At 55.5% G+C, this 26079-nt stretch overlaps 2 protein-coding genes and 1 long non-coding RNA gene across 11 annotated transcripts; 2 read left to right on the top strand and 1 right to left on the bottom strand.

Annotated features, from left to right (window-relative positions):
• The first annotated feature begins 85 nt into the window (after positions 1 to 85).
• CC2D1A (coiled-coil and C2 domain containing 1A) lies at positions 86 to 14990 on the top strand. 5 transcript variants are annotated; one of them, XM_017670722.3, is made up of 29 exons: positions 86 to 359; positions 1700 to 1835; positions 3168 to 3283; positions 3377 to 3442; positions 3694 to 3828; positions 3919 to 4153; positions 7155 to 7279; positions 7593 to 7665; positions 7815 to 7886; positions 7980 to 8110; positions 8190 to 8262; positions 8907 to 9040; positions 9412 to 9523; positions 9601 to 9773; positions 10466 to 10588; positions 10677 to 10735; positions 10832 to 10948; positions 11967 to 12040; positions 12117 to 12175; positions 12296 to 12347; positions 12439 to 12538; positions 12626 to 12716; positions 12967 to 13104; positions 13193 to 13254; positions 13841 to 13904; positions 13996 to 14122; positions 14200 to 14276; positions 14356 to 14403; positions 14486 to 14990. In XM_017670722.3, the coding sequence occupies exons 1-29, from the start codon at positions 300 to 302 to the stop codon at positions 14504 to 14506; spliced, it is 2853 nt and encodes a 950-aa protein (XP_017526211.3). In that variant the 5' UTR covers positions 86 to 299; the 3' UTR covers positions 14507 to 14990. The 5 variants fall into 5 exon arrangements, with proteins under 5 accessions (XP_017526211.3, XP_017526210.3, XP_073076094.1 ...); XM_017670721.3 differs by having other exon boundaries at positions 87 to 359; positions 9409 to 9523; XM_073219993.1 differs by having other exon boundaries at positions 88 to 359; positions 3760 to 3828; positions 9409 to 9523; positions 13190 to 13254.
• A 138-nt stretch (positions 14991 to 15128) lies between these two features.
• Positions 15129 to 20308, bottom strand: PODNL1 (podocan like 1). 5 transcript variants are annotated; one of them, XM_073220002.1, is made up of 10 exons: positions 20030 to 20308; positions 19696 to 19917; positions 19133 to 19226; positions 18755 to 18819; positions 18527 to 18636; positions 18104 to 18260; positions 17799 to 17914; positions 16740 to 17484; positions 15916 to 16064; positions 15129 to 15830 (listed from the first exon to the last, which is right to left on the bottom strand). In XM_073220002.1, exons 1-10 carry the CDS (start codon positions 20030 to 20032, stop codon positions 15680 to 15682), a joined length of 1812 nt encoding a protein of 603 aa, XP_073076103.1. In that variant the 5' UTR covers positions 20033 to 20308; the 3' UTR covers positions 15129 to 15679. The 5 variants fall into 5 exon arrangements, with proteins under 5 accessions (XP_073076103.1, XP_073076102.1, XP_073076104.1 ...); XM_073220001.1 differs by having other exon boundaries at positions 16692 to 17484; positions 20030 to 20302; XM_073220003.1 differs by having other exon boundaries at positions 16692 to 17415; positions 20030 to 20301.
• A 903-nt stretch (positions 20309 to 21211) lies between these two features.
• Positions 21212 to 24884, top strand: LOC140845860 (uncharacterized). The gene is made up of 3 exons (XR_012124783.1): positions 21212 to 23360; positions 24474 to 24593; positions 24703 to 24884. It is a non-coding gene; the product is annotated as an uncharacterized lncRNA (long non-coding RNA).
• The last annotated feature ends 1195 nt before the right edge of the window (positions 24885 to 26079 follow it).

Here is a 26079-nt window from a genome sequence, read left to right as displayed (position 1 = left end):
CTCCCCGCAGGCAGTGCGCCGGCGTGCCCGCGCTCCGGCGCAATGCCTGCCGGGAGTTGTAGTTTCAATGCGGCGGGCCCTGCAAGTCTGGCGGTTACACTCCGGTGCCGCAGCGCCCAAGGGCCGAGGCGGAAGTAGGACGGGCACCCCGGGAGACGAGGGCACAGGGTCAGCGGTCGCAGGGCGCCAACGAGGAGCGCGGTGCTCAGCAAGGGCGCGTGCGCGGCAGTAGGCCCCGGGGGAGGAGGCAGGGCAAGGCCAGGAGAGGTGGCTGGTGGTCCCGACATCCAGCCTGGAAGATGCACAAGAGGAAGGGACCCGCGGGACCCCCGGGTCGAGGCGCCGCCGCCGCCCGCCAGGTGAGTCTGCACCCCACGGCCTTACCGAGGGAAACCTCCCCACCACTGTCAAACGTTCAGGGTAGGGCCCCACCCCCAGGGGAGCTCGATCTCTCCCCCGAGGTGAGCCCTGGTTCCCAGGTGAGGTTCGACCCTCCCCCCCAACGAAGTGCGGCCTATTGGCCCTTGCTCCCCAGCTCCTGACGCTCCGCCCTGGGCTCTGGGCCACCTGTTGCCGCAGCAGCTTCAGTTGCGCCAAGGGGAAGGCCTCGGACCTAGGGTGAGGATAGTTACTGCTCCACTGGCCTGATCAGGCGTGGAACCCTGGCATTAGCTGGGCCAGGTCAAACTCGTTGTATCCCCATTGTACAGTTGAGGACACTGAGGTGAAGAGAGTTGTAGCACCTGCCCAAGATCATAGAGATTAACAGCCTGGCCAGGGCTAAATGCTAAGCTGCCATGAGCAGGCAAGACTCTGACTGGGGCCCTTCTCCCTCCCTGTCTCCTCTGACCCAGGCACCTGGAGAGTTTGATTTCTCTTAGCTCTGATTGAAAGAGCCTACGTCATAGCTAAGTGCCCAGGTATTAGAGTCTGGCCAATCTGAAGTTCCCTCTTGGTCTCTGCATACTGGATACTTGTCTTCACAGCTCTAAGCCTCAATTTTCTCTTCCATAAAATGGAGACCCTAAGAGTCCATATGTCACAGGACAGTTGTGAAAATTCATTTAGATGGTTTATGTAAACTGCTGAAACATAGCCCTCCATGAGTGTTACCATCTTCATTACTGTTAGAAGGAGCCATACGTAACTGTCAATATTTGGTCATTTTGACCTACAGAAAGGGCAATTCTGTGTAGTTTAACATAATATTATTATTAACCAGAACAGAATTGAAAGACAGGTCTGTTACACAGCAAAGATGCTGCTTTCAACTTTGACGCTGTTGTCAGGGCTTCACTTTGCTCTTGATGCCTCCACTCTTCCTGCATGGCCCTCTCTGCTGAGGATGCTGGAAGGAAAACCCAGGTGTGCGGAGTGACTTTGCTTTGGGCTCGGTTTGGGGCCTACTTTCCCTACTGAACGCAGCTAGCGGTGCATCGTGGATGTGGGCTCAGAGCAGGAAGCAGGGTCTCTTGCTTGTCCTTTGTCCCATGTTGATCTGTGCCAGAGGTTCTGGCCTATCTTGGGACACCTGTTATGTCCTGGACCTGTTCCAGCCTCCGGGTAGTCCCCACGGGAATGGCTTTCCCCAGGAGGCCTGGGTTCCCTTCCTCCTGAGGGGTCTCTGGATCCCTCATGGCTGCATCAGGCCAGGTGGGGTGCTTCCCAGCATCTTACGGGACCCTTGCTATTCTTGCAGCTGGGCCTGCTGGTCGACCTCTCCCCAGACGACCTGATGATCCCTGAGGATGGAGTGAATGATGCGGAACTGGAGGCTGAGTTCTTGGCCTTAGTGGGGGGCCAGCCCCAAGACCTGGAGAAGCCCAGAGGGAAAGGTGAGACTCCCAACACACCCCTGAACATTTTCTGAACTCCTGTTATGGGTGGAGCTCTGAGCTGGGCATAGGGGAGATGGGGAAATTTGACAGAGAAGGTCCGTGCTTTCCTAAAACCCACAGTCTGAATAAGAGGTTAAGTGATCAACTCTGAACTCAGGGTGAAGGTTTGAATCCAGCTCTGCCACTTACTGACTGTGTGACTTGATAAGTCCCAGCACCTGCATAAGCTTCAGTTTCCCCATGTGTAAAATGGGGATAATGACTACACTTAACATCACAGGAGTTAACCTGTGTTCATAAAGTGTTCATAAAGCACTTCACACAGGGCCTAGCATGTCCTCCAACCCACTGGTGCATCATGGGCTGCGATCAGGGAACACAGAGCAATGGGAGAGACCTGTGAGCCAGGGCAGGCTTCCCAGAGGAGGCCCTCACAGTGGGGAGGGCCAGATGAAGAGTTGGGGAGCACTTCTGGGAGGAGTCATGGCATGTGCAGAGGCCCTGGGGCAGATGACTGGAGACAGTTGACTCTGCAGCAGTTAAGCAGGGCTGGAACTCAGAGGGCAGACAGAGCCTTTACATTTTTTAGTTAATAGAGTCAGCCCTAATTATTCACAGATTCTGTATTTGTGAATTTACCTACTGGCTAAAATGTCTTTGTAACACCAAAGTCAATATTTGGGGTGCCTGTGCAGTCACTCCTTTGCTCAGGCATGAGTTACAGTGCTGTTGACCTTGAGTTCAGTGTTAACAAATCAACAATATATATTAAATAAAGTGTCCTGAAGTAAAAACATACATACAACAAGGTTACATCTTGACTGATGAACAAAAATGTTGTGCCTGGAGGCTCGTGGAAACCTAACCCTGTCTTTCTTCCAAGGGCAGTAGCTCAGTATTCCATGATTAGTGTTTGTGGCAACTTCATAGAGTGCAACTAATGCAAATGACGAGAATAGCTCAAATAACAAAATGCTGACAATGTGCTAAGAGCTTTATTTATGTTTAGTTCCCACAATCTCCCTGTGAGGGAGAAGCTTGTCCCCATCTAACAGATGGGAAAACTGAGGCCAGGGAGGTGAGGTGACTTGCCTGAAGTTCCACAGTGAGAAAGTTGCAGAACTAGGGTTCGAACTCTTGGTAAGGAAGAAATGAGACCAGAGAGATGGGACCATGCCTGGCAGGCCTGAGGGCAGTGGGGTGCCATGGAAGGGCCAGGAATGGGACACATTGCCCACTGCCTACTACCCTATTCTTCAGGGCTGTGGGATGGGAGACTGGGGACTCTTGAAGGATCCCAGTCTAGCTGGGGCCTCCCCTTGCCACCAGGTCCCCTGCCCATGGAGGCCATTGAGAAGATGGCCAGCCTGTGCATGAGAGACCTGGATGAGGATGAAGAGGAGGGCTCAGACGAGGAGGCTGTGGAGGCTAACGATGACCTGCTGGTGAGCTCCCGGGGCAGGGCAGGGGGCCTCCCCTCTGGCTGTTGTTGCTTCCACCAGGCCCTCATGCCTGGACCTGGCTGTGTGTCCCTGCAGGCAGAACTCAACAGGGTCCTTGGGGAGGAGCAGAAGTCTTCGGAGTCCCACCCTCCTGCAACTCAGGTACAGATCGAATGACCTGCTCCCTACAGTTCAGGGTTCAAGGCCCCCCCTTGCCCATCTCAGCTGTGCAACCTTGGGCAGGTGATGGGCCACCTCTGAACCCTTGTTCCCTGCACTGGGAACGGGGACAATGATTTCTTCCCCACCGGGGTGGGAGCCACCAGTGGCCAAGGGGGAACCTGCCTGGTTTGCAGTAGGCACCTGCCTGAGTGGGGTCACCATCCAGACCAGGCCCCTGGCCCTGCCCCCAGCCCAAGGCCACAGCCCCCAGCCCAGGGGTAGAGGCCACCTTGCAGGAGAGGCTGACTCTCTACCAGACAGCGATCGAAAGTGCTAGGCAAGCTGGAAATGGTGCCAAGATGCGGCGCTACGACAGGGGGCTTAAGGTGAGCCAAGGTATAGGAGGGGTACCAGGACCACCCCCAGTCCTCAGCTCTGGGCGCCTCTGAAACCCATGTTTATAAATCTCCTCCCAGACACTGGAAAACCTGCTGGCCTCTGTCCGGGAGGGCAATGCCATCGATGAAGAGGACATCCCACCACCTGTGGCCGTGGGGAAGGGCCTGGTGTCCATGCCCAGCCACACCCCCACACTCACCCAGCCAGCCCCCATGAACCCACCAGCCCCGGAGCCCAGGGTCCCTGTGGAGGGGCCTTGTCCTACTGCCCCGGTCTCATCCCTAGGCTTGGCTAAGCCTCAGCTTCCTCCAGGTAGGCCAGGGGCAGGGGTGGGCTGACATGGAATGTGCTGGTGGGTATTCAACAGTTGGCCCCTCTGTGGGGATACAGGCCCCACACTGACTGTTAGATATTCTTCTTCTTTTTTTTAATTAAGGTATCATTGATACACAATCTTATGAAGGTTTCGCATGAGCAACATTGTGCTTTCAATATTCACCCATATTACCAAGTTCCCCCCCACCTTGCAGTCACTGTCCCTCAGCGTAGTAAGACGCTATAGAGGACTGTTATATATTCTTAACACCCCTCCTCTTCCCTGGTCCAACATGAGGTCCCAGAGTTCTTCAGTGCCCTTTTTTCCAGTGGTGGTAAAGTATATATAACATAATGTTTGCCATTTGAACCATTTTTCTGTGTGTAATTGAGTGACATTTCATACATTCACAATGTTGTGCCACCATCACCTCTCTTTCCAAAACTTTTCTTCATCCCAAATAGAAACTCTGTCCCCTTAACACTAACTCCCCAGACCCTCCTGCAGCCCCTGGTAACCTCTAGTCTGTCTCTATGAATTTGCCTGCTCTAGAAATTTCATGTAAGTAGAGTAGACACTGTCTGTCCTATTGGGTTTGGCTTCCCACATGTGTCAGAACTCTGTTACTTTTTACGGCTAATGTTCCCACATAGAGAATTTTAAGTAGATAATTCCCAAGCCCTTAGCTTGTTGTCTTGTCCCCTAGAACTCACCTGCTGGAGGAGGCACTTCCCAAGAGGTTTCACTTCCCAACCTCTCTGTCCCTGCAAGTCCCCCTCCACTATAGGAGGGGAGTGCCCACCCCCTCACTTCTAGAATGTCCACACCAGGGTTTGCCCTAGGACAAATGCCCCCCTGATGAGAACCAAAGAGACGCTTAAAACACGGGCTTGGAGTTGAGAAGTGAACACTGGGTCTGTAAATCCTTCTGCAGCTAGGCCGGTTCCTAAGCTGTTGTTTTGTGTTTATCCATTTGTTCCTCAAGGGAGACTGGGTTGCTTCGGGCTGTTGTGAATGATGCTGCTGTGCACATGAGGGCACAGATATCCTTCTGTGTTCCATTTCAATCCTTCTGAGTATATGCCGGCATCTACCTATTAAAGACATCTCTGGATTCAAGTTTAAGGAGGACTGTTGGAAATCGGCACCTGAAATTCTCAGCTACAGTCACCCCACATTTTTTCACGCTGGGACTTTTTGGCTTGGCAGGGGTTTAGGGAATCACTCCACGTTCAAAAACAAGACTCCGTCTCTTCCCGTCTACTCGTTGATGTGAAATGGGTTTTTTCGCTGCACTTTAAAAACGAAAAAAGCTAAGTTAGAAACGAATACACAGGAAAGCAAGCTAATTGGTAGGGGGCTGACCCAGCACTGGCCACGTCAGCAAGAGGTGCCTTGCCAAAGCAATTTTACTCTTGGTTTATAAAAGTTATTGCTTTATTGCTTTATATATAAAAGTTATTTATCAGAAAGCTTGCTACATTTAGGCTTTCCTCAGTTACGGGCTAATGACAATTCTAACAGTAGCCTCACCCTGAAGAAGGTTTTATTTTAACACAGAGAGCTTCAAATACAGGAAACAAAACCAATCAGATGTCAAGGTGTTTTGCTTCAATACCTTTATAGGCCGGTGTGGGTAAACTGAAAACTGTTGGTGTGGTTGTCAGTCTGAAAAAGCACAATACATGCTGTTTTCCAGGTGTTCCCAGGACTTGTGGGTACTGGGTGGTGTATCTATGGTACTTTGATTTTTTTTGCACCAACAATTGGACCTCTTGCTTTCAGTTTAGAAATATATTCCCTGAAAACGTACTGAGCATATTTGGTGCTGTAACTATCAAATGGAATTGTTCAAAAAGCAGTTTAATCCTGCTGCCCAACTTTGCTGACACACTACTCAGACATCTTTCAGTTGTGCAAATGTATGAAAGGGTGAGCCCAAAAAGGGCTTTCTAGCACCCCCACATACCATGTTAGGAGACAGTTCTGTCGGGGATGTGGATGTACATAAGACATGAAATCACTCACTGCTAAACGTGAATGCAGAGATGTCTTTAATAGGTAGATGCTGGCATATACTCAAAAGGATTGAAATGGGACATGGAGAGATATTTGTACACTCGTGTGCACAGCAGCATTAGGCACAATAGCCCGAAGCAACCCAGTCTCCCTTGAGGGACAAATGGGTAAACACAGTGTGGTTCCTCCGTATGGTGGAATACAAGGCAGCCTTAAAAAGGAAGGAGATTCTGACACCTGCTGTAACGTAGGCGAGCCTGGGGGATGTTTTGCAAAGGGAAGGAAAGCCAGTCACCAAAGGACAAATACTGTGTGATTCCACTTGTATGAAGTCCCTAGAGGAGTTCAGGTTCATAGAGACAGAAAGTAGTGGTGGGGCCAGGGGGTGGGGAGTTGTGTTTCATGGGGAGAGAGTTTTAGTTTGGGAAGATGAGAAAGTTCCAGAGACAGATGGTGGGGACGGCTGTAAGACAATGCAGATGTGCTTAATGCCGTTGAATCACACACTTAAAAAGGGTGGGTTTCACACTATGCGTATTTTGCTGCAATTCAAAAGAAATAAAATAAAAAGTGAATATTGGTTGAATTTCAAATCACCATGGCAGTTAAAATACATTAGATTTAAAAGTGGCACAATGGTTTCCTTTTTCCAGCGTCAGTATTTGCAAGACACTGGGAATGCCAGCTCTGGCCACTTTTTTAAACTTAAGATGAAAAAAATTGTAGATGTCCATTTAAAACTGCCTGAAGGTTCATAAAGTTTTCCTAACTTTTCTCGAGGAGGTTAAAGAGCAGCGGCTCTGGGAACCTGCCAGTCCTGGGGTTGAGACTCCGTAATGCCGTCTTCAAGCTGTCTGACCTTGGGGAGGCAGCATGCTCTCTCTGAGCCTCGGTTCTTGAATCGCTAAAATGGGCCTAAGAACTACCTTTGTTGTGAGAATTAAATAGAAGTGGTGTGCACGCCATTCCCCCTTCTAGGTCCCTGCAGCCCTGGCCCGCTGGCCCAGTTGCAGAGCCGCCAGCGTGAGTACAAGTTGGCCGCCCTCCACGCCAAGCAGCGGGGAGACACTGCCACTGCCGCCAGACACTTCCGTGTGGCCAAGGTGTGTCCAGGCTGAGGGACGGGGTCAGAGGGAAAGGACAGGATGCTTCCAACATTGCAGTGTGGCAAAGAACAGGGGCTTTGGAGTTACACAGCCCTGAATGTGAATCCTGGCTCTTGGTCACTCTGTGGCTATAGTTTGTTGTGCCTCTTAAAGCCTTCATTTACCCACTCTGGGAAATGGGCACAAGCGTTGGAAAAAAGGTGATGGAAAGGGAAAGAGTTAGGAGTCTTCTGTCACATAACAGGCTTCCCACAGGGTCCTGGCCCCCAGCTGCAGCCTCCTCTCCTGACCTCTTCCCTTCCTTTCCCAGAGCTTTGACGCCATCCTGGAGGCCCTGAGCCAGGGGGAGCCTGTGGACCTGTCTCGCCTGCCCCCACCACCTGGTGAGAAACCCACCCTGCCCACCCTTCAGGACTGGTAGAGGCCTTCACCAAGTTCTTGATGTGCCTCCCCGTCAGGCCTGGGAGCTTCCTCCACACCAATGTGGTGGGGGGGCCCAAGCAAATCCCTCATTGGACCTCTCTACCCCCAGACCAGCTGCCCCCAGACCCACCATCATCACCACCGCAGCCTCCAGCTCCTGGCACTCTGCCCTCCACATCAGGTAAGCTCTGGAACCCTGTCGGGTGGGCAGGCTGGGGCAAGACAGCCTCCTTCCGAAGACGTAACACTGCTTCCCAACTCCGGCCTGGCCCAGAGGCTCCCCCCCCACCACGGACTCTCCTGGAGGCACTGGAGCAGCGCATGGAGCGATACCACGTGGCTGCAGCCCAGGCCAAGACCAAAGGGGACCAGCGGAAGGCCCGTATGCACGAGCGCATTGTCAAGGTGTGCAGGGGGCCAAGTGGGTGGGTGGGCAGCCCCCGGAGGCCTGGCCCAGGTGGCCCCAACACTGTGTCCCCCTCAGCAATACCAAGACACCATCCGAGCCCACAAGGCTGGCCGAGCCGTGGATGTGACCGAGCTGCCGGTGCCCCCGGGTAGGCCCTGCCCCTGCCCCCACCCCTCCAGCCTCTGAGCCTGTCGAGGTGCTATTCCCTCCGACTGACGTCCAGGATTAGGGAGGTGATTACCACACATTCAGGAATTCTGCGGGCTCCTTAGACAGTTGGTTGCAGGTCAAGTATTTATGCCACGGAAATTGGCAAACGCAAAAATTGGGTAGTTTTATTTGGAGAGCCTGTTCACCAGCTCCCTTCTGTCTTACTCCTCCACTTCTTCTTTGTTTGACTCGCTCCTTTCTAGTTTTCGGGTCTCGGCTTCATAGACACCTGTTCAGCCTCCCGTCGGACCCCCAGTAGCTTGAGGCCTCCTCTGGGTTCTCAGAGCTCCCTGCGCATTCCCCATGAGAGCCATTTTCTCTCTACACCTTGGTCCCCTGGGAGTCCCTCCAGGCCCAGGACAGTCCCTTGCACCCAGCCCCTGACATTCTGCTTGCTGTTGGAGTCTAAAGCCCAGGGTCAGGCGAGAGATGCCAAGAGGCACAGGGGTGGTTGGAAGCAGCTCTTCCCTGGCTTCAAAGTAGATTCAAAGTCCTGAGGCTCCTTAGAAGGGAGGGGAGCCCATGTCTCCGCCCTTACGGCATGGTCTCTCCCTTCTGACTGGGCCCCAACCGGCCGTCCAGGCTTTCCCCCCATCCAGGGCTTGGAGGCCACTGAGCCCACTCAGCAGAGCCTGGCAGGGGTCCTGGAGACTGCCATGAAGCTGGCTAACAAGGACGAAGGTGCAGAGGATGAAGAGGATGAGGAACCTAAGGAGGTGTGAGGGGCCGGGGCCTTGGGGTGAGGCAGGGGAGTGGCCGCAAAGCCAAGCCCTGATAGTCCTGGCCTTGAGCCAGAAAGAACCCATATCCCATCCTGGCCCTGCCACTTCCTGGCTATGTGTCCATGGGTAAGTCATCTTGCTCTCTGCACCTCAGTCTCCCCATCTGTAAACTGGACACCATAACAGTTGCTGCCTCCCAGGGCTGTTGCAAAGATTCAGTGAGAACAGGATGGTGCATTGTATTTGATGCCGAGGCAGTAGAAACCAAGGGGGTCACTATTGTGAGTGTCAGGCCCTAACCCTTTTGGATGAGGAGTTGTTGCAGATGCTGGGAAAGCTCTGACTTCCTCTCTGTCCCTCAGCAGCCCAACAGCCCTCCGGCTCCCACAGCCCAGCCCAAGGCTCCCCCCTCAAGAGCACCCCAGTCAGGCTCCACCACAGCAGCCAAAGCTGCCTCCAAAGGCACATCCACCAGAGGTAGGTGCTTCCTCCGCATCCTGCCTCTTGCCTGGCCAGGGGCAGGGCAGCACCCACAGATGCCCCTGTGCCCACAGCCCAGCAACAGCTGGCCTTCCTGGAGGGCCGTAAGAAGCAGCTCCTGCAGGCTGCACTGCGAGCCAAGCAGAAGAACGACGTGGAAGGTGCCAAGATGCACCTGCGCCAGGCCAAGGGGCTGGAGCCCATGCTGGAGGCCTCACGCAATGGGCTGCCTGTGGACATCACCAAGGTGAACCCTCGGCCTATTGGATCTTCCCGGGCACCTGCCTGTCAGCCTCCAGCCACCTAGCAACCACATGACTTGGGGTGTCAGTCAGGGTGCAGGTTAAGCTGCTGTAACAAGTAGCTCCCTCCACCCCGCAAGACAGTGGCTGAAACAAGACAGACATTTTTAATATGTAACACTCAGGCAGTCTGGGCTCTGAAAGACAGCCTTCCAAGGCCCAGGTTTCTTCCATCTTGTTCTGCCCTTCCTTAAGAGGTCATCCTTGTCCACACAGTCAAAGTATATTGATGCTTGGTCTGCATTCAGCCCATGGAAAGCAGTGAGAGAAAAAAGGACAGGACAAAGTTTCCTTTAAAGGAAGTGGCATGGAGTTGCCATCACTTCTCTTGCCTCCCGTGGGACACAGGTCACGTGGACACACCTAGCTGCAAGGCAGGCCGGGACATGTAGTCTCTTGCTGGGTTGCTGCCTGTCCAGCCAGAACCCCACCACCAGGGAAGAAGGGGTGGGGGTTAGATTTGGGGGAAACAGTTACAGATTCTGCCACTTTGGGAAGATATCAACTTTGTTATCTTTTCTCCTTGGGGAAGAAGAAAGAGCGCAGAGGCAGTGGGTGAAGCAGTGGTTGGGGAAGGCCTCTCCGAGTAGAGCCCTGGGGGGGCCCGCTCGTTGCTGACCAGGAGGGCTCTCCCCAGGTTCCGCCTGCCCCCGTCAACAAGGATGACTTCGTCTTGGTCCAGCGGCCTGGCCCTGGTCTGTCTCAGGAGTCTACCCGGCGCTACAGTGAACTCACCAAGCTCATAAGGCAGCAGCACGAGGTGGGGAGGGGTGCCCCTGGTCCCCATCAGCAGGCCTCGCTCTGGGTCATGGTCCTCCCAACCTTGCCCTCACTTGTCTTCTCCCCAGATGTGCCTGAACCACTCTAACCAGTTCACCCACCTGGGCAACATCGCCGAAACCAGCAAGTAAGTGCCCCTACCCCCATCTCTGCCTCTGCCAGACGTCTGCGCCCCCAGCCTGCCCCCGGACCAGCGACCTGAGCAAGACCCTCTCACCCGCAGATTTGAGAAACTTGCAGAGGACTGTAAGCGGAGCATGGAGACTCTGAAGCAGGCCTTTGCCCGGGGTCTCCCCACACCCACTGCCCGCTTTGAGCAGAGAACCTTCAGTGTCATCAAGTAAGGCCCTTTTGCCCACTGGCCCAGATGCCCCTTTAGAGAGGGGTTTGCACTCCCCAGAAGCCAGCAGAAGACTTGCTTCTGCAGGAGCATTTAAGTGGGTGGTGGGAGCATAGTGCTATGTAAGGGTCCTGAGGCAGGCATGAGGTGTGAGTGAAGGGTGGCAGTGGGGCATTGATGGTGACAAGAGAGGGGTCTTGTCCCAGGGGCCTGGCTGAGCCCGTGGGATGGTTGTTGATCTTGCTCCTGTTAAACCTTCCCACGTGCTGGGAGTTGGGATCCTTGCTCCCACTTACAGGTGAGGTCAGGTGCCGCTGCTGGAATAACCTAGGCTAACCCACACCTCTTACCCTGGCTCCCCGCTGTCGGCACAGCCTGGCTTCCTATCACCTCACCTCTACCTTCTGTCCCTACTTTGCTGGCGTCCTGCTGCGAGGGCCTCCTTTTGGTCCCTCAGACACCCCAGCCATGTTCCCACTCGGAGCCTTGGCACTGTCTCCTCCGCCCAGACCCTCTTTCCCAGGTCTTAATGAAGCAGCCCTTTCTGAACATCCAGAGTCATCTGCCCTGAGCCCCTGAGAGGCGCCCCCTGGCCACTCTGTCTGAAGCGGCCCCTCCTGAGCACATTGCATCTCTCCCTTCCTTTAATTCTCTGTGGAGTTGCTTGATTTTGCTAGTTATACACTCACCAGTCATCTGCTCACCCAGCCAGCTGGGGCTCCATGAGCATAGTGTCAGGGTCTGTCTCATACCTATGCATCCCCAGTAGTGAGGACACTGGCTGGCACAAAGTAGGTACCAAATAAATAGAGGCAGACTGAAGAGAGGGCCCAAATGTTAGCCATTGGTGGAACTGGACAGAGAACTCCGATTGTGAAACTGTAACCCAGGAGCTAAGACACCCCCGGAAGCCAGCATGGGGTTCATTCCCTGGCTCCGCTGCGGGAAAAGAAGGCGAGCAGGCAGCGGGGCTGAGATGTCTCTGTCTCCCCGCCTGCCCTGCCTGCCTTCCTGGAAGGATCTTCCCTGACCTCAGCAGCAATGACCTGCTCCTGTTCATCATGAAGGGCATCAGTTTGCCCACACCCCCAGGTGAGGCAGCGTCAGGCAGGGGTCGGGCCCGTGGGGGCCACCTCTCTGTCTGACTCTGACCCTTGTTCGCCCACAGGTCTGTCCCCCAATGACCTGGATGTCTTTGTTCGTTTCGACTTCCCCTACCCCAATGTGGTATGTGGAGGGCCAAGGAGGGACAGGCTCAAGCTTGTCAGGCTGGGGAAGGGGTTGGGCAGGGGTCCAAGCGCAGGCTCCACCAGCCCCTGAGTTTTCCAGCCTCCTGTTTGTTTGCAGGAAGAAGCTCAGAAAGACAAGACCAGCGTGATCAAGAACACAGACTCCCCCGGTGAGCCACGGAGGGAGGGGAGGCACCCACCCAGCCCCATGCAGAAAGAGCCTGAGGCCGCAGCCTGACCCCTCCCTCCTTCCCTGAGCAGAGTTCAAGGAGCAGTTCAAACTCAGCATCAACCGCAGCCACCGTGGCTTGCGAAGGGCCATCCAGACCAAAGGCATCAAGTTTGAAGTGGTCCACAAGGGGTGAGCTGGGGGTGCAAGCATTTCATGGTTCCAGGGGAGGGGAAGCTGCCCTGGGCCAACCATCGTGTTCCCCCCTCGTACACGCAGGGGTCTGTTCAAGACTGACCGGGTCCTGGGCACAGCCCAGCTGAAGCTGGACACCCTGGAGACGGCATGTGAAGTCCGGGAGGTCCTTGAGGTGAGAATGGACGTTCGTCTGAATCCTTTGCTATGGCCGAGCCACTTGTTCATGTTGCTCGAAGTCTCCTTCCAAGTCTCCTCCCCTGAGAGTGTCAGATCTCCCCCCCTGCCCAGCACTGAATACTCCCAGCACCCTGCCCCATCTGATTGGGCTCGTATTTTGGAAATGGCCCTGTTTCTTCCTGGTCCGGCCCTGGACCTCCAGCGACTGCCTGCTTCCCGACAGCCTCTCCTCACCCCCCACCCAGGTCCTGGATGGTCGCAGGCCCACAGGGGGGCGGCTGGAGGTGATGGTCCGGATTCGGGAGCCACTGACATCCCAGCAGTTGGAGACCACAACTGAGAGGTGGCTGGTCATTGACCCTGTGCCAGCAGCCATGCCCACAGTGAGACTCCTGCCCGTCAGCTACCCAGGGGGAGGCTTTGCTCAGGGGGGCCAGGACTCAAAAGACTTGGTTCTATCCTCTGAAGCAGGTTGCTGGGCCCAAAGGGAAGACCCCTCATGTGCCTGCCCCTGTGAGGGAGCCAAGGAACAGGTAGGTGGCCCGGCCAGGCCATGTGGGAGAGAAACTCCCCTCTTCCCATCTCAGCCCCTCTTTGACAATTTCCCATCAGGCACAAATTGTAGCATGTCCCTTCCCTGCTCTGAAACCTTACTTGGCTCTTCTGGAGCAAGTTTAAACTCCTCAGCTTGATCTTTAAGACCTTTTGCAATCTGACCATTGTCAGTATGTGCAGTCCTCTCTCCACTTGCTCCTGTTGGTTCATGGCTATGCACACCTAGTTTTCACTGGCCTCTGGCCTTTTCTGTGTTTATCTGATGCCCTGAGCACCCCTACCCCCACATGTGCTCCCTGTTCCTCTGCCCAACTTGGACTTCTTTGGGTTCCAACTTGGCTTTCATCTCCTCCAGGAAGCCCTCCCTGATCACCTGGCATTGCAGTTGTCTGAGTATACGGCCATCGTCCCTACTAGGGCTGATGAAACACCATGGGCTTAGCAACACCGGGTGGGCCTGGCTTGTCTCCTGCTGTTCCCCAGGACCCAGTGTGTCTTTGAGTTAACGGAGTCAACTGTTGGGAGGGTCCCTGCAGCCTCTCATCCCCCTCTCTCCCTCCATAGATCAGCCCGGCCCCTTCTTAGCCTCAGTGTGCTAGCCTTTGATCAAGAGCGTCTGGAGCGGAAGGTGGGTGCCCACCCTGCTGGGCTTGGTGGGGTGGAGTTGGAGGTTATGCAGGGCTGGGCAGGCCCCTCACAACCCCTTCTGCACCCCCCAGATCCTCACCCTCAGGCAGGCACGGCGGTCGGTGCCCCCGGAAGTGGCCCAGCAGTACCAGGACATCATGCAACGTAGCCAGTGGCAGAGGGCACAGCTGGAGCAGGGGGCCCCGGGCATCCTGCGTGGTAGGGCCTCAGGAGTGGGCACACAGCGGAGGGGCAGGGCAGCGGGCCCCATTCTGACCCCCTCCTCCTCCCATCAGAGTACATGGCCCAGCTGGAGCGTCAGCTGCAGTTCTACACGGAGGCCGCCCGACGCCTGGGCAATGACGGCAGTAGGGTGAGTTGGGTGAGGGCCCAGCAGGCAGTGGAGGCGGGTGCTACAGGGGCTTTCCACTGACCTCCTGCTTGTCCCCCAGGAGGCTGCAAAGGAGGCCCTGTACAGGCGGAACCTGGTAGAGAATGAGGTAAGCAGCTCAGGTATTGGGGGCCAGCAGGGGAGAGGCTGTGGCCATGAGCTCCCCCTGACTCCAGGGGCCTCTTCCCCAGCTGCAGCGGCTCCGCAGGTGAGGGACTGATAGGCCGGGCAGCTCCTGGAGAGTGGGGAGCAGGCCCAGGACCCCGGAGCTGGGAGGAGCTGACACGCTACAGCCGAAGACCAGACAGACAGACAATCAGCAGACAATTGGCTTTGAATGGACGTAACCCCCACTGGGCCCACCCAGCCTGGCCACAGCCTCCCTGGCAGGGGGCATTAGGAATGTTGCCCCCCCGGCCAGCATTGCCCCTCACCCAGGCCTGGCTGGGCTGGCCGGGAGAGTCCTGTTTGCACAGCCCAAGGTGGGAGGGCAGCTAGGACCAAGCCCCGAGGGCGCCTGCAAGCACTTTACTTCCTGTCCCTCCCCAGCCTTAACCCTGAAGCCCACTCACACCCCAAAGAAGCTGCTGAGGCCAGCCAGAGCCCCACTGGCTCCCCAGAGGGTGGTCCTGGCCCAGCTGAGCTCCCGGGCTAACGCAAGGAATAAACAGCCAGGGCCACGCCTGGCCCACTCTGTCCGGTCTGTTCTTGCTCCCTCCCTCGGTGGCTGGCTGCGGGTTGGCCTGCACAGTTCCCCAGGGTGGATGGAGAGTTGCCTGCTAGAGAGGCAGGCTGGAGGGGTGGGGTTTGCCTGCTAAGGACGTGTTCACCTCACACCCTTGCTGCAGGGATACTTGTGGAGGTCTGTGTGTCTGCCACAGGGTCTGTGGCCTGCTTGAGGGCATCTGCCACACCGTGTATTTCTCCATCTAGTGGCCTTGGGTTTACATACGTGGTCAGGTCATACGTGGTGGTGCTTGGTGGCCCACGTGTATCTCAGGGCCTCGAAATCTAGCCCTGCCGCTCACTGGCTTTGGGACCTGTACCGAACTGCCTGACCCACATAGCATCCCAGAGCCTGTTTCCCCAGCTGGATGCAGTGAAAGGGGTCAGCTGCAAGCAGTGAAAGGGGTAGGCTTTATTGTCGCTAGCTGGGCCAGCATGGTCTGTGTTCCTGGTGGGCGAACTGCATGCTTTAGTTCCTCCCAGTGCTTCCTGTGTGTAGAAGCGGTGCCCTTGTGCCAGCTTCCTGGCCAGCGCAGGTCTGGTGGACCAGCCCTTGAGCCTGGGAGAACTAGGTCAGTGCCCTCGATGGGCACTGTTTCCTTAGTCCACAGCCCAGTGGAACCCCAGGGTCTCAGCTACACCGCTGGGCCCCTCCAGGCTCAGGGCCCCCTGGCCCATGGGCGACGTGGAGCTGTGGGAGGCAGCTGGACCAGGACGCGCTCAGGGTTATCCTCCGTGTCCACCACTCGCAGGTGCGGGAGGCCCAGGAAGGTCTCAGGCGCGATGCTGGTCATGTGAAGCCTGTTGGCTCTGGATGGAAGAGGCAAGCAGGGGGGTGGGGGGTGGTGCAAGGGAAGGTGGCCACCACAGCTTACTAGGGCCACCCTTGGCGCACCTGAGGAAGAGGGCACGCAGGCGCGGCGTGCTGAGGAAGGCTTCAGGACCGATGAGAATGATGCGGTTGCCCTGCAGGTGCAGCTCCTCTAGGGCCTCTGGCAGGTCAGGGGGTACGAAGGACAGTTCATTGTGGCTGAGGTCCAGCACCTGGGCAGGTGGGCAGAGATGGTGCAGTGGTGGCCACAGGCCCTGGGCTACCCTCTCAGCCAAGCCCCAAACCGCTTCCTTCTGGGCTCCCCTCCTCTGTGCCCAGCCCCATCCTCCACCCTGTGTCTTTGACCCCCTTTGTAGTCTCCAAGTTACAGAGGTAAACAGAGTGTCCTCTGGGGCGGACCCTATTCTAGGCGCAGGGGGCCTGGACAGACTGGGACCACCCACTGCAGGAGACGCTGACTCAGTCATCCTTCTGTACAGGATTGTTTTTGCTTGCTTTCTCCCTAACTAGGAGGTTTGTGCCAGGGTCCAGGAGCTATGCACAGCATCCCCAGGGCCTGGGATGGCCCCTGGCACCCACAGATGTTCTAAATTCTGGAATCGATAGTACTCAGAGGAGCTAAGGCGTGGTGTTCACTGGGGAGGTGGAGAGGGTGGTCACGGAGGACCAGGCGTCAAGGACAGTGCAGCCAAACGTCGGAGGCTGGGTGTCTTTGGCACCCCCAGGGCCAGCCCACAGTGGAGTGTTGGCCACAGCTCTCAGGGTCTTGGGGATGGACACTGGGCAGGCATGGAGGGGCTGTGGGGACAGTCAGTGAGGCTAACCAGCCGGCCCCTGACCTGGAGGGCCTGTAGCTCATGCCAGGTGCCGGGCCCAATGTCACCAACCCGGAGCCGGTTGTGCGCCAGGCTGAGCTCCCGCAGTTGGTCCAAGCCGGCCAGTGGCTCAGGCTCGAGGGCCCGTAGCTGGTTGCGCTGTAGCTGCAGTGTGTGCAGGCCACTGGGCAGGCTGCCAGGCAGCCGGGTCAGCTGGTTGCCAGCCAAGTCGAGGCTGCGCAGGGCACGCAGAGGGCGGAAGGCCCAGTGATGCACACGGGCACTGGCTAGACGGTTGTAGGCCAGGTTGAGCTCAGCCAGGCCTGGTGTGGCAGCCAGATCATGGGCACCCAGTGTGGCCACGTGGTTGTGGGGTAGCACCAGGGCCCGCAGGCGGCGGGGCAGCATGGGAGGCACGCGGTCCAGCCCATTGCTATATAGGTGCAGTGTGTGCAAGCCCCGCAGCGGTCGTAGCGCCCCAGCGGGCAGCCCTGTTGTCCCCAGCTGGTTGTGCTGCAACAGCAGGTAGCGCAGGCCCCGCGCCCCATGCAGCCGGGCCGCCTCCACCCGCTGGATGCGATTGCGGCCCAGGTGCAGTATGGCCAGGGTGCGGGGCAGGCCGGTGGGCACCATGGCCAGCTGGTTGTAGGACAGATCCAGGTACTCGAGGCGGTGCAGCTTGCTGGCAGGAGAAAGAGGCCTGGCATCAGGCTGGGCAACCATAGTCAGGGCCGGATGGATCTTGGGGCTGGGGGTTAAGGAGTGGTGCTGAGATACAAGCTGGAGATTCCATCTTGGGGCTGATGAGCTGAGAGATCTGGGTAGGAAGTAAACTTAGGGTGACCAGGGCAGATTCTGGTCTGAAGGTTGACCAGGACAGAGCTCTGCATCCAAGATCCTCGTATGGCAGCTGTGATGCTGGGTGATAAAATCAGTGCAGGCTAGTCAGGAACATGGGCAGCTGCAGGTGCTCTGCTGAGCTGTGCACACAGTAGGTGCTTCCAAATGAAGCCTTGGATTTGAAGTCATACAGAGGAGGGGGACAGAGGGCTGGGGCCCCCTGACTCTGAATCCTCTGAATCTATGGCCAGCAGAAGGCTGTCCCCTATCCTACCCTGTCCCGTCCCCCACCTGAAGGCCGTGGCGTCTAGGCCACTGTCCGTCAGCTGGTTGTGCTGGAGGTAGAGCTCACGGAGGTGGGTCTGGCGGCTCAGAGCTCCTCGGGGCACCTTGGAGATGAGGTTGTCCTGGGAAGGGGGGAGAGTGAGCTGGAGGATCAGGAGAGGGCAGCTGGGGGCCACGGAAAGCTCTTGAGTGAGGGGGTGGCACGGCACTTGCTTTAGGAAAACCGCTCAGAGCGCGCTGGTCAGAGGCCTGTGCTGGTGGAATTCTGAGGAGGTGGAGGGGTGCCCTGGGAGAGAGGGGAAGGGGGGCACCTGCAGGTGGAGACGCTCCAGTGAGGGTGGCAGGCTGGGAGGCACATAGCTGAGCTGGTTGCCAGAGAGGCTGAGGGTGACAACCGCCTCGGAGCCATGGAAGGCGTCAGGGGGCAGGCCCGCATTGCTCAGCTGGTTGTTGTGGAGGTACACAGACCTGTGGGGAGCCGGGCTCTGGCCACCAGCATGCCTCTGGCCCTCCCACCATCCCCCTCTCCTGCCCCGCACCCCAGCTCAGGCCACCTTCAGGGCGCTCACGCATCTCTGCCTATCTGGAGTTCTCCAGACAGAGCAACCAGGGCCCTGCCTCCTACCTCAGACACTCCCAGAGTAGGGCTCATAAACCCCCCTGGAACCCCTAGGGTGGGGAGTCACCCCAGGCATAGCTGAAGCTTGTGGGGGCTGGGCTGGGCTAGGGGCTACCTGAGTTCCGGCTTCTCCCCAAAGGTGAGTGGGAAAATTTCTGTCACTTGGTTGGCAGCTAGATCCACCACTCGAAGGGAGCGGGGCAGAAACTGGGGGGCCACGGAGAGCTGCAGGAACACAGCATCACTGGTTCTTGTGCCCCTGTGCCCCTGCAGCCCCGGCTGTCCCCTCTGCTGTGTGACCCAGTGGCTTCACCCTTGCAGGGCCCGGCCTGGGCGCGCTCACCTTGTTGTGGGCCATGTAGATGTGCTGCAGCTGTGTGAGGGACTCAAAGGCCTCATCAGGCAGGCCTGGAAACGGGGTGGGCGGTGAGGGGACCCCAGCCAGCCCAAGTCGGAGGCAGGGGGAATTTGTGCTCCCCGCTGCTCCAGGCTCCTGGCCTGGGACTGGCAGAGGATCCTCCAGGCAGCCCTCCTCCCTGACCTCAAAAGCCACACATCCCCCACCAGTCCCCTGAATTTCCATCCTGCTCAGCAAAGGGCAGTTCTGGGAACTGAACTGCAGAGCTGCCTGCAGACCAGGAGGGAGAGAGAGGGAGTGGGGGTGGGTAAACAGCAGCTGGGACCCTGCTGGGGAGGGTCTGCCTCCCCACATCCCCCTCACCCTCCGAGGAGATGAGATTGTTGTAGAGATTGAGGGTCCGCAGGCCATCGAGGCGTGACAGCTCATTGTAGGGGAGCTCCTGGAGCTGGTTGTTCTTCCGGGGAGGTGGGGGGACAGGCGGGGAGGCATTCACACCCCTGTCCCGATGGCCCGGAGCCCTCCATATGTGACCCCAAGCCCTGATTCTCAACTCCCAACAGCCTAAGCAAGCTCCGGCACCCCATCACCCCAGCGCTGGATCCCAAATCCCCAGCACACCCACAACCAAACCCAACCCCGTCACCAAAAACACACTGATGCCCAACACCCCATCTGCCCCTGACACCCACCACTCTCACCCCAAACAACCTTGCAACCACCAAAACGATGACCCCTAACACTCCAAAATCGCCTCCCACTCCAGTGCCTGTGTCCGCACCTCCTCTGGCCTCTGGCACACAGATCCCAACCCTCTCGTCTAGGCCAGTGCCCATCAGTGCCGAGACCCACATGCCCGACTGGCTCTCTACTGCTGCACATGGACCCCGCACCCCCATCCCACTCAGCCCCCACCCAGGGCCCACCTGCAGGGAGAGGTGCTGAGCCGCCCTGGCGATGTTGTCCGGGAACACCTGCAGGTCCAGGCCGCCGCAGTCCACCGTGTCTGGCTGGGGGCAGGAGCAGCGCGGGGGACAGGCCCGGGGTACAGGCTGCGAGCTCTCCCCGAGGTGGGGAAAGGCGGCATCCTCCATGCCGGGGGCGGGGGGCCCGGGAAGCAACAGGACCAGCAGCAGGGGGCTTGGCCACTGGGAGCAGAGGGTGGGTGGTGGGTCCCCAGGCCCAGCACCCTGTCACCATCGTGACAAGAGCATCCCCATGGGGGAAGGGGCAGCAGGCTCCCTCCTGTCCCCACCTTACCATAGCCAACCCCAGCTCTGCCTTCTTGCCCGAAATGTGGACCAGGGCTTCCTAATGGAAACCAGGTGATCACCTCCTGAAGCCGCTGCTGTGGCCGCCACTGCCCCCCATCTCCTGGCCACCCTCCCCCAAGCCTGTCCTCCCAGGGTTTCAGGGAAGCTGGTCCACCTCCTTCCCTGCCCTGGGAAGGGCGGGCAGCTGCTGGACTGGGTGGCGAGGGCAGGCCAGCCCGTCCTCCTCCATCTCCCCCACCTCCCAACCACCCCAGTTCTGCTTGCGTAACTTTGGCCAGCCTGGGGCTGGACCACGGGAGCAAGGAATGTTTGGGGGAAAGCTGAGATTCGCTCTGTCTGGTATTTGGGCCAACCGCAGGAGTAGGGGTGGGAGCAGAGGGGTGAGGGACACTTCAGGACACAGAAGGGTCCCCAAAGAACTGGAGCTGGCAGTGTGGGCTCAGGGCAGGCCTGGGTTCAGCCTGCCAGCCCAGGACCCAGCCTCAGGGGTCTTAGCTGGGTCTGCCATCTGGGCACCATCCCCACCCCCCACCCCCCCCTCGTTCCCCTACACCACCAGCTGGCCTCACTGGCGAGCCGGGCTCCCTCCCTCCCAAGTGGCCACAGCTGCAGCCCAAAACGGAGGAAATGACACATATTGAGGCAGGAGCCCTGTGTTTAAAGATGAGCGCTCAGTGCTGGCCTGCCTGGACTTGATCCTGGGCCCTGCCGCCTCTCCAGGCCTTTGTGAAGTGGGGGCACTGCTGTCTCACCTGCTAGGAGGGGCGTAAGGATGAAAGGAGATACTATGTACAAGGTGGGAAAGACAGTGCCGGGCACATCCCAGGCCCTCAACACCAGGGCAGGCCTGGGGCAGGGAAGCCAGTCTCTACCCTAGGTTCCATTCCCCAAGATATTCCACTTCCTGGAGAGTAACTTCAGGCAAATTGTTTTCCTGCCCAAACCTCAGCTTTCCCACACATAACATGGAGATGACAGAAGACCCTCTCCTCAAAGGGCTGTCATGGGACAAACCAGGTAGTGGATGGAAAGTTCGATCTGCTTGGGAGTGGTTAAGCCTATGCACTCCACAAAGGGCGTGAAGGTGGTTGGGAGGTGTCTCCCAGACACAGAGCTTGAGATGAGGATTGAGTACATTTGTCTTAGAGAAAGCAGCTGTAGGGGAGCAGGGAATTAATGGAGGGAAGGAGGGGAGCAGTCAATAATTGATGAGTGATTATATTCAGATGGTTAGTCGTTCTCGTTATCAAGCAAGTTCCCTTGGCAGCTGGGGTTCAGTCCTCCTAGGGGAGGCTGGAGGTTTGTGTAAGACCCCTGTCTCAGAGTTGTCCCACCTGAGGGGTGAGGGACTGTGTTACTGCTTGAGGGCTGCCCCCCAGGAATCTGAATTACCTGGCACTTTGGGTAAAGCAGACTCCAGCCCCAAAGAGATACGGGTGTCTGGCGGCGAGGCCTGAGGGGGGCAGGCCCTGGAGAATACCTGCTACAGCCATGGGGACATGGCAGTGAAGTACATCAGGTGTGCAGGACAAAAAGACCAAGATGTGAGACGATGATGGACAGAGGATATCTGTAGTATTAATCTCCCTTCCACAGAGGAGGCAACTTAAAGCCAGAGAGGTGGTCATGTGCCTGTATTTCCCAGGACTGTGTGGCCTTGGGAAGGGGGACCCCCAGACCCTCTCAGGGCTGCAGAGAACAAGAGCCCAGATCCCAAGTTCTCCATGCAAGACTGACAGCCACTAGTTTGGCATTGTGCAGAAGCCCCTCAGTCTCCCTAGCAGAGTAAAGGGGCCAGCTCAGGGAGCCAGTGAACTACTGCACCAATCCTAGCCCTGGGGAAGCAGCAATGAGAACCAAGGTGTTTGAGTTTCTGACAGGCCTCTTTCAGTTGTAAAGGACGCAGAACCCAAACCAAAGTAATGAATGCAAACCAGGGCATTTATTGACTCATGAAGGGACATGTTGTGGGGGGATCCTTCAGGCATAGCTGTATCTAGGAGCTCAAATGATGTCCTCAGCAAACTTGTCTCATACACAGCCCCCAACAGATACGTACAAAGACATTCTCTATTTGAGTGGAATTCTCTCTTGTCCTGGATCCCATGTAGCTTACTTCATGTCACTTCCTCACCAGGGGCCTGAATTCCCCGGCACTTGGAAGCCCTCACCAGATCCCCCAACAGAAGCAACATTTTTGTCTCCCCTTCTGTGATACAATGAATCATAACTATGACCAAATATGTATTTCCCAGGTATATTGGTCTTCATCCACAGTTCCTGAAAACACTGCAGTCTTAAAGATTAAATGGGTATTTTGTCATGTTAATGAAGACTTTTGGACCTCACCTAAGGGCAGGGGCTGGAGGCTGAATCAGCCAATGGCCAATTTACTCAATAATGACTATGCAATGAAGTCCTCCCAAAACCCCAGAGAACTCTGTTCTGCATTTGTTTGGCTCTGATTAGCTTAGTCTTGCTTCTCAGTTGGGGAGATCTTCCATGCCTGGGGAACCAGAATTCCTCCACATGCCACTGAGCCAGGTACCAAGCTCCACAAGGATAGACGCTTCTTTATTTGGGACCTTGGCCTTTGTCTGCATCTGGCTGTTAACTCATATCCTTTATGGTATCCTTTATGAAATGAGTAAACGTAAGTGTTTTCCTGAGTTCTGTGAGCCGCTCTAGCAAATTAATCGAACCTGAGGGAGAGGTCATAGAAACCTCCAATCTTTAGCTGGAAGGTCAGAAGCACAGGGAAATGCCTGGGGCTGGCAGCCAGCGTCTGGATTTGGGGGTGGAGGGCAGTGTTGTAGGACAGAGTCCTTAGCCTGGGGAATCTGGTGCTGTCTCCTCCAGGCAGATAGCTTCAGAATTGAGTTGAGTCCTCTGACACCCTGCTGTTTGAGAATTGCTTGGTGTTACATGTGGAAAGTACCGCTCCCACAAGCTTACACGGGTCCGGGAACCTGAATAGAGTTCTACTGTTGCAGCTGTGTATAATATTATTGTTATACATATATGTAGACAAGAAATACACCATAGCATTTGGTGTTGGAGGAGAGGGTGTAAGTCCAGGGAGAGGAAATCCCGGAGCAAAATACCTCTAAAAACCGAAATCAGTCCAAGGGAGAAATAAAGTTTAAAATCCCTTTATTGCTTACAAGCTGCAGTCCCGAGCTGTTTCTATTTCCTGCTCCAGCAAAAGAAAACCGCCCTCAGGTACAGAAAAACCCTCCATTGTCCAGGTAATTACCCAGTGACAAGGAGATGACCTTCTCTCCACCCCTGGGGATATGCACATGCGCTAAAGCCAGGTGAGATATTCTGGAAATGTTACAATTTTACCCACAGAGGGAATTACACCTTCCCTGCCTTATTTTTTCTTTCTGGAATTTCTCACATCATGATCTCAATATTTGCCCATTGTCCATTTTCCTTTCTCCCCACCGAGAAGGTGGGCACTTGGCCAATGTCACTGCTGTCCCCAAGCACGTAGAACAGTGCCTAACACATCCCAGGTGATTAATAAACATGCATTGTGTGAGCGAATGAAAAAAATCCCGTAAGAGGGGAATAGATTAAAATATATATATATATATATATGTGTGTCCTATTAAAGTAATAGAGAACCAAGTCTGGGATACAGAAGGGGCTCCATCTGCACATATTCAGTTTCCTGGGGCAGTCATAGTCAAAGACCCCAAACCGGGTGGCTTACAATGACATAAAGGTATTCATTTCAGAAATCCAAATTATTTATTTGGACTTGTGAAGGTTAGAAGTCCAAAGTCAAGGTGGTTTCTTCCGGAGGCTTCTTCCCTGCTTTGTTTCCAGCCTTTGATGGTTACTGGCAATTGATCACATTCCGGGGCTTAAGGATGCATTACTGAAATCTCTACCTCAGTTTCCCCATGGCCTTGTCCTCTGTGTGCGTCTATGTATCTGTGTTTCTCTTCTTCTGTCTCTTATAAGGACACTGGTCATTGGATTTAGGCCACCTGATTCATCCATCTTAATCTTATCTTAAAATCTTTAATTACATCTTTTTTCTAAATAAGGTTATAATCACATGTTCTGCGGGTTTAAGACATCAACATATCTTTTTGTGGGTCACCATTCAAACCATGACATGGATCAGTATGAGTAGAGCTTATTTACAAGAAAAAAGTTACAGAGCAAGGCTAATAATTTAATCATTTTTGTAAGTTAAAGAAGATACTGGCTGTCTCTGGGGGAAGAACTGGGCGGCTAGGGCCTGCCACCATATATCCTTGCATAGCTGTTGAATTAAAACAATGTTACTGAGTTATCCACGAACAAGAATATTTAAAGTGAAATGAGCCAAAACTCATTGTGCCAGAACTTAACATGTATGCACCCGCAAAACCATCACCATGGTTGATAGTGAACATTTCTCTCTCCTGCAGGTGTCCTTCTGCCCCTTCATCCCTCCCTTTGAACCTGCCTGGGTGGACTTTTGTGACTAATGCAATCAACAGCATTTGGTAGCTGTGATATGATGCCATTTCTGTGCCTCTTCGTAAAAGGTGACACAGATTGCTCTGGTTCTCTCTTATGGCGTTTACCCTTGGAACCCAGCTGCCATGCTGTGAGGAAGCCGGAGACACGTGGACAGACTGTTCTGTTCTGTTCTAGTGACAGCCTCAGCTGAGGTCCCGCTACTGGCCAGCATATGAAGCAAGAGGAAGCCTTCAAGGTGACTTTGTCCCCAGACACCATGATCGTAGCTGCATGAGAGACTCCATGTGGGAACCACCCAGCTGAGCCCAGTCAACCCTTAGAACCACGAGAGAGAATAATACCAAATGATTACTATTGTTTTACACTGCTGCATTAGGGTGTGTTTATTATACAACAATGGATGATGGACCCACGGTATCTTCCATTAGGATAGATGGAGCTTGGGCTCAGGAAAGTGTGATAAGGGGTTCCCCTGCATGGTTTCCTTCATTCTGGTTAAGCAGGTCACTGGCTGAAAGGGCCTGAGACTGCCAGGAGGTGGGCAGTTTGATCACTGTGTTGGTAAGTCACCTAGTGCCGATTCCTAACAGCCCTGGGGGAAGGCTCTGCTCTCCCAAGACCTGGGGTCTGCAAGAGGGATTGGAACCTTTTGTCCAACTGACTTGGCCCCAGTCAGCTCCTCCCTGGTCTCCCCACATCAGAAAATGGCACCACTATCCGCCTAGGCTCCAAAGCCATCCTCAACTCCCTTCTTGCCTCTACCCCAAGCCAGTCCGTGAGTGTGTGACCCACTGGCTCTGAACATGGCCGCTTTTGTCCGTCTGCATTCTACTGCCTGGATTCCAGCCACCATCACCTCCTCCTCTGGCCTCCCTGAGGCCATTCTTGCCGCCACCCCCTTTCCCCTAAACCAAACCACCCATAATACCTGCCTCCCAACTCTTTTAAAAATGTTTCATTTTGAAATAATTTAAATGCACAGAAGATTTGTGCTATGGATGGAATGTTTGTGTCACCCTCCCCCCAACACCCCATGCAGTTCCTATATTGAAGTCCTAACCCCCAGTGGGATGGTATCAGGAGGTGGGGCCGTTCGCTGGCAATTGAATAGGATCAGTGCTCTTATAAGAAGACACCAGAGCTTTCTCTCTCCCTGTGTGTGTGTCTGTGTGTGCCGTGTGAGGGTACAGCGAGAAGGCAGCCATCTATAAGCCAAGAAGCAGGCCCTCACCAGACACCAAATCTGCCAGGGTCTTGATCTTGAACTTCCCAGCCTCCCTCCAGACCTGTGAGAAATAAGCGTTTATTGTAAATCCACCTAGTTTGTAGTTCTGCCATTTTTGTCGCAGCAGCCTGAACAGACTAAGACATTTTTATGAAGATGATGCAGAGAGTTCTGGCTGACCCCTCACCCAACTGCCCAAATGACGCATGTTGTACAACCGCAGCAGGTCTGTCACAGCTAACAGGTGAACCCTGGCACAATACCATTCCCTAAACTACGCTCTTCATTAGAATTTCATCAGTTTTCCCTTTGATGTCCTGACCTGC

This window comes from Manis javanica, chromosome 13 (genome assembly GCF_040802235.1).
Source record: "Manis javanica isolate MJ-LG chromosome 13, MJ_LKY, whole genome shotgun sequence".
Lineage (NCBI taxonomy): Eukaryota > Metazoa > Chordata > Mammalia > Pholidota > Manidae > Manis > Manis javanica.
Note: the sequence above shows the minus strand (reverse complement) of the source record. Positions and strands in the feature narration are given on the sequence as shown.

Excerpts from the sequence above, each read along its gene's own strand:
- CC2D1A (XM_017670719.3), top strand. The coding sequence starts at position 300 with ATGCACAAGAGGAAGGGACCCGCGGGACCCCCGGGTCGAGGCGCCGCC. Across the intron at positions 3,443-3,693 it reads CCCACCCTCCTGCAACTCAG|CCCAAGGCCACAGCCCCCAG; the intron begins GTACAGATCGAA and ends CCCTGCCCCCAG. Across the intron at positions 9,524-9,600 it reads CAAAGGCACATCCACCAGAG|CCCAGCAACAGCTGGCCTTC; the intron begins GTAGGTGCTTCC and ends CTGTGCCCACAG.
- PODNL1 (XM_073220001.1), bottom strand. Across the intron at positions 19,227-19,695 it reads CTCAGCACCTCTCCCTGCAG|AACAACCAGCTCCAGGAGCT; the intron begins GTGGGCCCTGGG and ends CCTCCCCGGAAG. Across the intron at positions 18,637-18,754 it reads TCTACATGGCCCACAACAAG|CTCTCCGTGGCCCCCCAGTT; the intron begins GTGAGCGCGCCC and ends GTGTTCCTGCAG.